General features: G+C 46.6%; 1 protein-coding gene across 1 annotated transcript in view; it reads left to right on the top strand.

Moving 5' to 3' along the window:
• Positions 1-13171, top strand: part of Xdh (xanthine dehydrogenase) — a 66579-nt gene that overhangs the window by 24328 nt on the left and 29080 nt on the right. Inside the window, exons 9-16 of the mRNA XM_055627501.1 lie at positions 1669-1810; positions 4498-4590; positions 5030-5181; positions 6258-6351; positions 7713-7822; positions 9796-9980; positions 11499-11670; positions 12368-12451. Coding sequence (XP_055483476.1) covers positions 1669-1810; positions 4498-4590; positions 5030-5181; positions 6258-6351; positions 7713-7822; positions 9796-9980; positions 11499-11670; positions 12368-12451 — 1032 coding nt within the window. The remainder of the gene's footprint in view (positions 1-1668; positions 1811-4497; positions 4591-5029; positions 5182-6257; positions 6352-7712; positions 7823-9795; positions 9981-11498; positions 11671-12367; positions 12452-13171) is intronic.

Below are 13171 nucleotides of genomic sequence, written 5' to 3'. Positions count from 1 at the left end.
TCCTTCCTTCCTTCCTTCCTTCCTTCCTTCCTTCCTTCCTTCCTTCCTTCCTTCCTTTCTTAATTTACTTATTTATACAGTATTTTGTCTGCATGTATGCCAGAAGAGGGCACCAGATCTCATTATAGATGGTTATGAGCCACCATGTGGTTGCTGGAAATTGAATTCAGTACCTTTGGAAGAATTAATGCTTTCGCCATCTCTCCAGGCCCATGTCCATGCTTCTTGATGGTCTTTGAGCTCCACAAAAATAGAGACTGGTCTCTATAGTAATACACTATGTATCAATAGCCACTCTGTATCCACTCTGTTGTAGGTGGCAATTAAAATTTACTATGGGTTTAACTTCTGGTAGCGCTGCTGTTAATCCTCAGCAGCTGTAAAACCAAATCACCACACAGAGACTGGGTTTTTAGTTAATCTAGAACACAATGCTGGGCAATATTTACTCCCTCCTAAACCTCCAAGCCCTCAGTTTCCTGACATTTAGATTTCCCACATTATACTTGCTTTTTGTGAAATCTTAGGTCTGGTTCATGCTCCAAGTCCTCCAAGCTCTCTCCTCCCACTCTGCTCTCCTCGTGCTCCTCTTCTCGAGCTCCTCCTCCTTCTCACCCCTTCCTGTTCTCTAGCTCCTCCCCTCTTTCCTGTCCTCTGGCTCCTCCCATTGCACAACATTGTATCTAGTTGCTTTATTTGTGTCCTGTTTACACAAGAGTGAGTATCACAATGCAATATCCAGATTGAAACCAGAGAGTTGGGGGTGGGGAAATCAGCATTTGAATTAACAAGGGTAAGGCATATACATTTTAAAAGAACATTATACCAACACCACTCTATATCAATTTGTGGACCTCCCTGGCCATCTCTATGTGTAACCCCCCCCCCCCAAGCCGTCTATTTCCTCCTCTACATGTAGCTTACTCTTTAAGGGCAACATAAGACAGAGCTGCATTCAAAGGACATGCAAGGCTTGAGGTTTTATCTTAGAGATATATCCTCACGCCTACTTTCTCACTTTTACTTATATTAATTACAAAGAAAGAATCAAGCCTCCTCCAGTGCTTCTCTGGTTCATGCTTCTTGGGGATGTTGGCTCATAAAGACTGCCTCAAAGGTTCAGCAGGTCAGAGGATAGGTTATCAGCCTCACTAGCATATCCCGCTCTGGACTGTGAAGACACCATCATTTTGATACCGGAGATTTCTTTCCCTACTCAGTGGTTAGATTCAGCCCTTCTCTGCATCCTCTTTGTTCTTTGGGCACTTATCATCCTGACCTCTAATCCTTCCTATTCCTTGTCCTTTGAGTCTCCTGGAGACAGTTTGAGGCAGCATCAGGAACCTGGGATTTGGGCTCCTCATAGCAGGTGACTTTGGGCAGGTACCATAACCTCCTTGATCTCCAGCTGGAACGGTGAGGCTCCGGGTGCCCCTCTCACCAAGCTCTTCTCAAGAGTGTTATGATGTACTGAACAGGGCCAACAGAGCACCTTATACTCCATGTAATTCCCCTTACTTTTGCCCTCAGCCTATACAGCAATTCCTTCTGAATTCAATATTAGACAAGTCAGTAAATGGCTAACCCCTCTGCAGACATGTTAGTGGTTCCTTGGGGGGGAATGGTGGCAGGAAGCAGACAGTACAACAAGCCAACTATAATTCCCAGAGGCTGAAAGACACTCCGCGGAAGCTGCTGCGTTTTGAAGGAGAACGTGTAACCTGGATCCAGGCTTCGACCATGGGGGAACTGCTGGACCTCAAAGCTCAGCACCCTGATGCCAAGCTGGTGGTAGGGAACACAGAGATAGGTGAGGCTGCATGGGGACCTTTCGGTATTGCTGGGCTCTTTCTATCCCCCTTCTCTCTCCTTGAGCTTCCCTCCTGCTTCTACTCATTGCCTTATTAGACGCTCAGGGAACCCACTGAGACGCTCAGTACATATGGACTCCCAAGACATTGGCTTTGGAGTTAGTGAGGCTGGGTTCAATCCACTCCTTGTCTTCCATTGCTGCGTATGAGGGTGAGATAACCACTCAGAGGGCTGCTTGGATATCAGGTGTGATCCTCACACTTGCTTATTTTCTCCACGAATATCCACAGAGTGCCAGCTGTGATCCTCCCCACCTCTGGGAAGAGCTAGGGGCACAAATATCTAAGAGAAAAAGTTCCTGTCCCCACAGCTCTCCTAATCTAGAAGGGTGGGGAAAATGCTGGCTAAGGGTGCCCAGGCCAGTGTCTGTCTGACCAATGCTAGAGGTCTACAGATGGTGTGTGTATGTGGCATGTGTATACATGTCATGGCTGAATGAAGTGTATGTCCTGCTCTTTCATGTGCTGCCATACATCCCTGGAACAGGGTCCCCAATGAACCCTGAGCTATGCTTACCTACATTGCACTAGCATTACTGGTATGTATAGCCGCCCTAGTCTTCTACATGGGTGTTGGGGATTTGAAACCAAGGACTCACATGTTTGCACATGTTCAATGATGCCTAGGTTAGCTGGACCATGACACCATCTAGGTCTGGGCCCACCATAGCTGAACAGGCCAGGGAGGCTCAGGTTGCGTACTCTCATCCCTGGTGTTCCATGAGTCAACAGTGGTGGTGGCAGAGGGCCCAGGTCCTTGTTATTGCCTATCTACTTCTAAATGTAGCTTGCCTGGTATTTGTTTTGTGGTATCCCAAACCTAGTGATAGCAAAGAAGTTCATAGCCTAGTGAAGGGCAGCTCAGAGGATCTCTGTTTAGGGTATGTGTGTCATGATAACTCAACGTGCTTGAGAATAAAAGCAGCTGCCTGGAGTCTGTCTCTAGTTTCTGAAGGTGCTCAACTCCTTAGATTCTGGCTGGACCCTCAGCCTAGAGAAGAGAGGCTGGCTTGGATCAGTGATGGAGCACAGTACTGACTGTGTCTGCAGAAGCACGAATGTGGTACAGAGGCCCCCATCTGTAGTTTTGACACACACTGTGTTTAGGGTGTATGTGTTTGAAGGCTGTGGCTTAATAGCATCCGTGGTGGTTGGTGCTCTTGTCCATATGGCTGTGGCTCTCAGGCCCTTTATCTATATAGCCAGAGCCTTAGAGACTAAGATTAGCATAGCTAAAAGGACCTTTGGAGATGCTTTGACCCCGGACATGCCCCTCTCCATGAACCGGGTGGTGCCCTGGGTTATAATAAGATCTAATGAGATACACAATTAGAGATAATATCTCAGGACTGCTTCTATCTGCTCTACCCCCTCCTTATGCACACATGTCACAACATAAACACCTGCAAACAGCCAATGCAGGGTGTGAGGGGAGTGACTGTGGAAAAAACCTTCCTAAAATGGGCCTCACTGCATCAGTCGGTGTCCTGGCTTGGGAGTGGATTCCTCAAGCAGGGTAGCCCTTTGAAGCCCTAAGCTACACCAAGATGGAGAATCAAGTGTGTCTGTTTCAGCTTTCCCCATCTGCAACCCCATTGGCAAGACTGAGGGAGACAGTGCATCATCTGGGTGCAAGGGACAGAAGTGCAGCATCTGTGGAGGCTTCTAACTCGATTAGTTGGGGTAGAGATGGTAACTGGATAAAGATGCAGTCCCACAAGACCACTCACCCTGAGAAACCCAGACAGAGATATTGGAGATTGAAAGACAGACTTGACGTTTTATATCTCATTTTCTTCTTTTGTTTGAATTTAAGGATTTGATGGGTTTTTTGCTATTATACCAAGACTGGGTCCAAGACTGAAACATGCATGTTCTAAACTGTGGATGTGAGCAGAACATTTGGGGCTAGTGAGACAGCTCAGTGAGGAAAAGATGCTAGCTGCATCGGTGTGGTGGCCGGAGTCCCATCCCCAGGACCCACGGTGGAAGCAGAGAGACAACTCTGGAAAGTTGTCCTCTGACACCCACATGTACATCACAGCACGCACATGCTTACGCTGCACACATGCGCACACACATGTAGAAGCCCTAAGTAAAGGTTGGACATGCAGAGGAGGCTCAGTCCTGATAAGACTTGATATACTGGAGTTGGTGGGTGGTGGGGAGACAGACAGACAGACAGACAGAGATGTGTGTATATATATGTATATATTTTATATGTCTGTATCTTATATACATATTCATAAATATATGAATACAACTTGAAAAAAAAGTTGGATATTTCCACACATCAGATTTCACATCTGTAAACAGAAACCTATACCCCCCTCAGAGGGGTATCAAGCAAGTTAAACTACAAAGTGTTTGGAAGAATTCCGAACATTCCTTAATGTCTTGTGATTTCTAACGCCTCCAATGCCACCACACGATGCAAATGCATTGCGGTGAATCTGACTTCATTTCTTTCACTTGTTTTTGAAAAAGAAAGACAGAGAGTATAACTGGCCTAGTTCCTCCTCGCCTGTCCTGTTTCCTAATCCAGAGCCCCCTCCTGGTGCCCAGCGTGATGCTAAACATGGGGAAATTGCTAGGGTCTCTAACCCAGGTTTCTTCTTTCCCGAAGGCATTGAAATGAAGTTTAAGAACATGCTATTTCCTCTGATCGTCTGCCCAGCCTGGATCCCTGAACTGAATTCAGTGGAGCGTGGGCCTGAGGGTAAGGCTGCCACCTGCTTCCCCTGGAGCCCACCTGGTACGGGGGCACGGGTGAGCCAGGAAGGGCGTAGTCCTCATCGGCTCTCTCCCTGGGCATACATGGTGGTCATGGCCAGGAACAGGCTGCGATAATGTGGGTGTTGATGATGATACACTGAATGATGTGAAGATGGAAATAGAGAGGTGGGGGTGATAATGCTGTGTGCCCCTCCCCCTTTAAGGCAGAGCTTCGCCTCCAGAGGTTTTCACTGTTGTTGAGTTGAGAATTGCTGGGTTACAGTAAAGCGTGCTGATGATAGGATCCCGAGGTCTGGGCATAGTCCTGGGTCATGCATGGTTAGTTAAGCAGCTTCTCTGGACCCTGGCTCCAGTTCCACAGGAGCTGCATAAGAAAGGTCTTTCTAGCACGGATCGACTTTATCTCCGGCATGTGCCTACAGGAATCTCCTTCGGAGCCTCGTGCCCTCTTAGCTTGGTGGAGAGTGTGCTGGTGGGTGCAGTCGCTGAACTCCCGGAACAAAAGACGGAGGTGTTCAGAGGTGTGCTGGAGCAGCTGCGCTGGTTTGCTGGCAAGCAGGTCAAGTCTGTGGCGGTGAGTCCTTGGATCTGAGGCAAAGAGGAGGGATGGAACCCGTAGATCTGGTTTTTAATAAGTCCCTGGATACCTCTCATGAAGGTGGTCTATGGGCCACTGAGAAACTCAGTTCTCCCTCAAGGTTGGAGAGACAGTGTCCTGCCTCTCTTTTTTCAAGTTAGTCCAGTTTCTCATGAAGTGAATGCGAGGTGTATTAGAGAGAAGCCAGACCTGGAGCCTCTTTAGAGTTTAGAGGAGAACCAGAAGCACAGAGCCTCCTTGAGAGGAGGGAAGGGTCCATCTGTTGACCATTCTGCCATCTTCAGAGCAGCCCTGACATTCCTATTTTATCCTATTTATGTTCTTTGCTCTATTTGAATTCACATGGTTCCGGTATTGGGAGACAAGAAATTCCTTCCCGTTCTATTCTTTGAAATTTGCCTTTAAAGTTAAAACAGAACAGCATACTTGCAACCCCCCTACCCCATCCAAGGACGTGCTAGTTTCATTTGAAGAAACACAAATGCAGAAGGAGCCAGTTCCCTAGTTCTCCTAAACGTGCTTCTGTGAAGGGTTTGGTCTCAGTTCACACTGCTTTTCCTCCTTGGTTCCTGTAACAAGAACCTCCATCTGATTCTTGTTTCATTGGCTTTTTTTTTTTTTTTTTTTTTTTTTTTGTCAAATCCTCAGGAAGTTCAGATCCAAAAAGAGCCAACTATTCATTCATCTCTAAGTCATCCTTTTCTTCCTTGATCTTTATCTTGGATTTCATTTTACTGATTCATTCCAGCCTCTGGGATAACTCACCTCAATCTTTCTAGGAAAAAAAAAAAGTTTGGGAACAAAAAAACAGTTCGAAAGAGTGTGCCTCAGTTTACTGGCACATACTTGTTTCTCAGAGCTGAGGACCCATACCAAGTGTTTTGATTTCAGGATTGTGCATTGCCTTGAATGGCCGTGGCTCACTGGGCTGATCAGGGAGTCAGGTCCTAGGATGCCTCCTGCCACAGCTGACCCCTGCCACAGCTGTCACCACCCGGCCTGCATACAGGGATCTGGGCAGTTCTGACTCGCTCTCTGCTTGTCCCCCCTAGTCCATCGGAGGAAACATCATCACCGCTAGCCCCATCTCTGACCTCAACCCCGTGTTCATGGCCAGCGGAGCCAAGCTGACACTTGTGTCTAGAGGTGAGTTGCCTGCGGCAGATAGCCAGAAAGAACGACTTGTGGGAAGAAAGTCAGTCCTACTGTATGGATCACTTTCTAGAGAAACAAACCCACAAATTCAGTGATTTCCCCAGGGCCTTAAGGTTTGGATTCATAGAAGTTTCAGGGGGAATCAATTCAAGTTGTGGGGCTGAGAGAGTTAAGCATTGTCTTCTTTTTTTTTTCTTCCCCTCCCCCTTTTTTAAATACAAAGTAACAAGTTTCCCTACAGCAACTTCATACCTACTAGTTTTGTTTGGGCCTCTCCTCTAGCTTCCTGTCCCTTACCCTGTCCTCATCATACCCTTTCATCCCCAGGATTTTTCTCTATTTTATATCATTTATCTTCGCTTACTTCTCTTATCCGTGTCCCTTACAGGCCTTTTACCACCCCTCCCCCCATCATAGGTCCTTTCCTAGTCTCCTGGCCTTTACCCACACTCACCCCTTCAAAGTACATATAGAAAACATTCAAAGCTGGCGCCTTCAGGTAAGAGAAATTGTACTGTTCGTCGTTCTGAGCCTGTATTACTTCACTCAATATGATGTTTTCCAATTCCACCCATTTTCTTGGAAATTTTATAATTTAATTTTTCTTTTTTGGCCAATTAAAATTCCATTTTTCCTAACCATTCATCTGTCAATGGACATCTAGGCTGAGTCCATTTCCTTGCTGTTATGATTAGAGAAAAAATAAACATGGGTGTCTTAGGAGGTAGGTTCCTTTGGGTATCTGTCCAGAAGGGATATCGCTGGGCCACATGGTAGTTTTAGTTTTATTCTTATGAAACCTCCACATTGATTTCCACAGTCTTTGTAGGAGGTTCGCAGTTGGAGTGGCCACCTGGAAGTCTCACCTGAGAGGGTGCTGGGGCCAGAGTATACGACAATTCCCCCAGCAACGAACTGGGACAACATGGGAAAGGTTTCTTGGGTGCTACTTATGCATGCCACACTATCCAAATGCTAGGAGTCCTTCTAAAATCTAACTTCACAGATGCCAGCTAGCCAGAGACAATTTTTGTCGGCTATCCTGACAAAAGACAGTGATCGGGGCAGTTATACGATTTTTTTTCTTGCCCTTAATCTGACTTTACACTCAGTGACTTTGCATGTCTGCTTGACCTTGGCTGTGGTACGTGTTTTTATACCATGAAATGATTGTTGACCAGCACATACTGTTTAAGGACCTCAGAAGGGGACTTGGTTCCAGTTTTGCCATCTGTTTCTGCTGGCATCAAAGAGCGTGGAAGGGAACTTGTCCCACTGATGGACTGTCCTTTGCTTCCAGTGAATCTCCAGCCTCATCTGCATGTGGCTGTTACCATCTTGTCTGCACACAGGTACTAGGAGAACCGTTCGGATGGATCAAACCTTCTTCCCTGGCTACAGAAAGACTCTGCTCAGTCCAGAGGAGATATTGCTGTCCATTGAGATACCCTACAGCAGGGAGGTAAGACAGCAGGAGTGGTTCCAGGCTCTGCCCGAACTATACCGCCGTTGGACTCCAGTTAAGGAGCCCAAAGACAGTCTCAGAACCACGTTAGCATCTCGCAGCTTTAACATGGGTCCATTCTCGCTAACTCTGCCTTTGATGAACCAACCCTATCATTCGTGGACAAGGAGAAGCTGCAGGGTGTGGACTGTGGGACTCCATGGTCAGACATGGGATCCGGAGGGACTTGTCTCACCTTTCTGAGACATGTGTTTCCTCTCTGTAAAATAGGCACTCTATTACCCACTGTACAGACCACAGGGAAGACTGAAGGACAGAGCTCATGAGGTTCCTGGTAGATGTACGGAAGCCCATGGTGATCATTATCCAGCAGTTCAGGGCACAGTCCCAAGAACAGTTCTGTTTGTCAGCTATTTCTGCCCTGTGCCAGTGATATTATTTTCCCAAGGTGAAGTGTATGGGTCCTACACGCTGAGTGTAGAAGCTGCTGTGTGGTTGGCTCATATGCCGACCTTGGACTTATTAGGGTGTTGCCTCCTCAGCCTTACTCTGGTCCAGCACTGCTGGATTTTGGCTGTCAACGAGCCATCTTTTCTGACTTAATTTAGGCAGATGCAGTGCCTTGGGTGGCTTGGCCTGGTGTACTTAACTCCCCTCAGCAATCACCAAGTGAGAATACGGCCACAACAGACATTATTATAAAAATGTTCTGGGCGAGGCCAGCAGAGCAGCTGTCAGGATAGCTATGGGTTACAGGAAGTGCTTAGCCAGTGTGGGAAGGGTTTGCTCTTGCAGATTTCGACCTCCTTAATGAGAATGCTAATTCAATTTGAGCAATTATGCCCCTGAGGTGGCCTCCTAATGATTTTCCAGATTGTGTTTATATAGACTATTTTGAGCAAAAGAGTCTCAGAATTTTGAATTTCACAGATCACTAATTTTCTTTTTAATTGAGTGGGGAAAGGAGATAGAGTCAGGCTTTGTAGGGATGAGCTTTTATTTTTTCAGATACGGTCTTTAACAAAAGCTAGCATTTGATAAAAGAAAGGAGATGGTATGCTGTGAACTGGACAGTTTTATCAAGAAAGGACACTGTTACCCTGACAGCTGGTGGCACCAGTGTGGCCCTGGGAGTAGCATATGGAACCGGTGCCTGCTGTAGAACAGCTTCAGCTCTGGGCAAGGCACTGCAGGCATGTCAGCAATCAAGAACGATGCCCTGGAGGAGTCTCCGTGGCTCCTTCAGAACAAAGAGCCTTTGATGTTAATAAAAATATGCAGCCACCAACCTGAGGAGCAGCACGGATGTGGAGGGCAGATGTCACATGATTCTTTCCTGGAAAGCGATTCGTATTATCTTCCTCTCTGTAGAGACCGACCTGGTTCAGGCCCAGGAGAGAAGTGTGCTTCTAACACCAAGTAGCAGTTGCCTCATAGTGGGACACAGGCTCACAGGAGAGCTGATGTCTCAATCAGCAGTACGCTGGTGGGAGGGACCCACGAGGGACATCTGGGGAGCCCAGACGATGTGGTGTCACACAGCCTGTAACCACGTCTCCCTGCCCCGGCTGGAGAGGCAGTGTGCCAAGGAGAATGCATTGAGGTTTCTGGAGGGGCCGGTGGATTCTGACACTGTCTCCAGGATGGGTCTTTGAGAGCTCTTTTGGGGGTACCTTTCTCTTTCCTGCTGCTTGCTCTGTGGAGACCACTCATCCCCAGATTGCCTGACAGGCGGGGAAGTTCCTGACCTTTTCCAGCTTCTGGGAGTGTGGCCTGCAACTTCTAAAACACGTGGTCTAAGAGTGCCTTGACTTTGCTACCTGAGACTGGCTCCTGGCTGATTTTCAAGGCACAGTTACACCCTCCGCATTTCTCTTTCCTCCCATTCAGTCACAGCCCTATGTTTCTGCTATGCTTTCAGACTGTGGGGAACGGTTAATTTTTTTGTTTGTTTGTTTTGGTTTTTTTAGGGTGAGTTTTTCTCAGCCTTCAAGCAAGCCTCCCGGAGAGAAGATGACATCGCCAAGGTGACTAGTGGCATGAGAGTCCTGTTCAAGCCAGGGACCATTGAGGTACAGGAACTATCCCTTTGCTATGGAGGGATGGCCAATAGAACCATCTCAGCCTTCAAGACCACTTCGAAGCAGCTGTCCAAGTAAGCACGGACTGCATGCACCAGGAAGCTGCCTGCACTGCTGCACTGGCTGCTGGGCTGTTACTATGGCCACAGCTGCTTATGCTGTTGCTCTTGCTCCTTCTGGTGATGCTTCTAATACTGTGGCCATGACTGCTGCTGGTCTCACAGCCGCTGTTATTCTAATATCACTGTATGGCTAGCATCTCTGCCATTGCAGTTTATCCTACTACTCTTGCTGCTACTGCTGCGGGCCCCTCCGTTCTCAACCTGTTATTATGAACACGGCCATTGGTAACCCTGCTTGTATGGGTTATCTTATTAGCATTGCTGCTGCTGCTCTTCTTACTATGGCTAGTGCATTACAAGATCTGAGCACTGTTAATGCTCTTGCTGCTAGCAGCACCCTGCTCCTGCTACTATGGCTACCTTTTGCCGTCAGTGTGACTCCCACCACGCTGCTGCCACCACTGCTGCTGCTGTTCCTACAGGCAGTAGCAATTATTGATTGCCACTGCTACTACCAAATCAGTAACAGCGTTTCTGATATTTCTATTGATGCTACTGCTTCTACTATTACTGCTTCCTTGACTAGTGTTGCTATGAGTATGGCTACCACCATGCCTCTCACTGCCGTTAGAAGTGTTGCTAACAGTATTACTGCTACTGTATCACCACTATTTCCACTACCACTGTTACTATTATTGTTATCATTGCCACTACCATTGCTATTCATATTCCTATTAGTAATCTTGCTACTACTGTAACCAGGGCTACTACAAGGTAGTAGTTGTGCCAAGTGCTTCACTGACATTACCTTATATGATTCTTACAGTGACCATATAGATAAGACAGAACTGAACTTGAAAATTGGTTCCTTGACTCCACCACTGATGAGATGTATAGTAGAAGTCTTATTACTTTGTCTCTCTATTCCAAAGTTTCTCAGTGGTAAAATGGTCATCAGACTTCTCCCTACAATAATGTTTAATTAAATGCAAAGTAACAACTCATTTAAAGTACTTAGGACATTGCCTAGTGTATTATAAGAATGTATTATTATTTTTATGATTACTATTATTTTTAAGATTACTTTATTTTTGGGATTTAGTAATATATATATAAAAGTAACACTATATGAACTAAATGGGTTATATTTAGGAATATAAATGTATACATATATAGATATGTGTGCGCAATAACAATATAAAAAGGGGGTCATGAATTTGAAGGAGAGTGGAGAGGCCTATATGAGAGAGAGGAAATGAAAAGAAGAAATGTAATTACAGTATAATCTCAAAAAGAAAAGAAAAATTTCATCTATCTATTTATCTATCATCTATCTATAGATATATAGAGAAAGTTGTGTGTGCCTTTAAGGATAATGGATGAATCAGCCTGCAGCTGTGTAGTTCATGGCATGTGAGTCAGAGCTTGAACCCAGGCCTATCCCACAGAGGCCTGGGTTGTCATGCTCTGCACTGAATGATGGAGAGAGATGGCTGGGAGGAAGCAAGTCAGCGTTCTGCCTTCTTCCAGGTCTTGGAATGAGCAGTTGCTGCAGGACGTGAGTGCTGGCCTGGCAGAGGAGCTGCACCTGGCCCCCGATGCCCCTGGTGGTATGGTGGAATTCCGGCGCACCCTCACCCTCAGCTTCTTCTTCAAGTTCTACCTGACGGTGCTTCAGAAGCTGGGCAGAGTGGACCAGAGTGTGAGTGTGGGGCAGGGGCGGGCACAGAGTCTCTTCAGCGCTGTGTCTGGGGACTCAGGAGGCTGATTTGGGTGGCAAAGTTGCCCTCCTCTCTCAACATCTGAGAGCAGAAGGGCAGGGGTCAGGACAGCTTGGGGATGGCGCCACCACCTCATCTACCGACGTCTGTCTTTGAGACTGCACACATCGCTTTCTCGGCAGACTTGGAATCATTCTGAGTAAAGGGGTTTATCAGCTTGCTCTCCTTGAGGTTATGTTGTGAGTGTCTTCCATAGCATTAAACATTTCCAGAGTAAAGGAGGATAAGGGAGACTTTAAGGAGGGGGTGGGGTAGTCCAACAAAGTGAGCAGCATGCGCAAATGTGGAAGGACATAAAGCTAGGGATGTTGGAGAAAGGACTAAGCGTTCAGGGTGTAGGATCAAGGTGGCTGAAAATGTAGTTGGTGTAGTTGTTGAATACTGAGTCTTAAGGGTGCACATTTGAATTTTGAGACAGATCCTGCACTGTACTCAAAACTCTGGGATGAGTGGATGGGGAGGTGGGGAATGAAGGGATGGAGGAGTGAGAGGATGGGGAAATGAGGGGATAGGGGGATGGAGGGGTGAGGGAAGAATCATTACCTTTATTACTTGTGGATGGAAGGATGGAAACAAGATGACAGGGTCCCAGCCTCTTCTGTTACTTCACTTCCACAGACGTGTGGTAAACTGGACCCCACCTTTGCTAGTGCCACTCTGCTCTTTCAGAAGGACCCTCCAGCTAATGTCCAGCTTTTCCAAGTGAGTACACACAGCATGTTTAATGCCAGGGCCTCTGCAGCCACATGTGACGACTCATGGCTGAGCTCTGGCAAATGATTGACTCGAATGGCACACAGATGTGTAAAGTCTCTCACCCTGTGCATAAATACCCAGGGAAGAACACCAGGGTCACAGTGTTGCCAGTGTAGCTGTCTTGTCCTTTTTGGTCTCCATTACTCTCTTAGGATTGGATGCTAAATTGTATCTGTTCCTTAGGGAAAAGAAAAATCCATTTTGTCCTTCCTGACCCCTAATATGCCAGTCCAAAAGTCTTCTCGAAGATAACATGTGTGGATGAGTGTATGCAGACAAACACATCATTCTAACAAGTTTTGTACTAGGCAAAAAGTCGGTACATTTCCCACCTGTACTTCAGATTTTGTGAGCTGTACAGAGTATTGCAATGTTTAAAGTCCTGTCACTGTAGTTCAAAGCAGCCGTAACATATAAATGAATAAAGGGCTGAGGATGTAACTCAGTTGGTGCAGTGCTTGCTTACACACAAAGCCCTGGGTTCAGACCCCAGCACCACATAAAACATCTGTGGAAGGGCATGTCTGTAATCCCAGCGCTTGGGAAGTAGAAGCAGAAAGATAAGGAGGTATTTGAGACTGTCTTCAGCTACACAGAAAATCTGAATACAACCCAGGACACAGGTGGCTCTGTCTTCAAAACCAAACCAAACCAAACCAAACCAAA

Source organism: Psammomys obesus, unplaced genomic scaffold, assembly GCF_907164565.1.
Source record: "Psammomys obesus unplaced genomic scaffold, mPsaObe1.curated_primary_1811, whole genome shotgun sequence".
NCBI lineage: Eukaryota > Metazoa > Chordata > Mammalia > Rodentia > Muridae > Psammomys > Psammomys obesus.
Note: the sequence above shows the minus strand (reverse complement) of the source record. Positions and strands in the feature narration are given on the sequence as shown.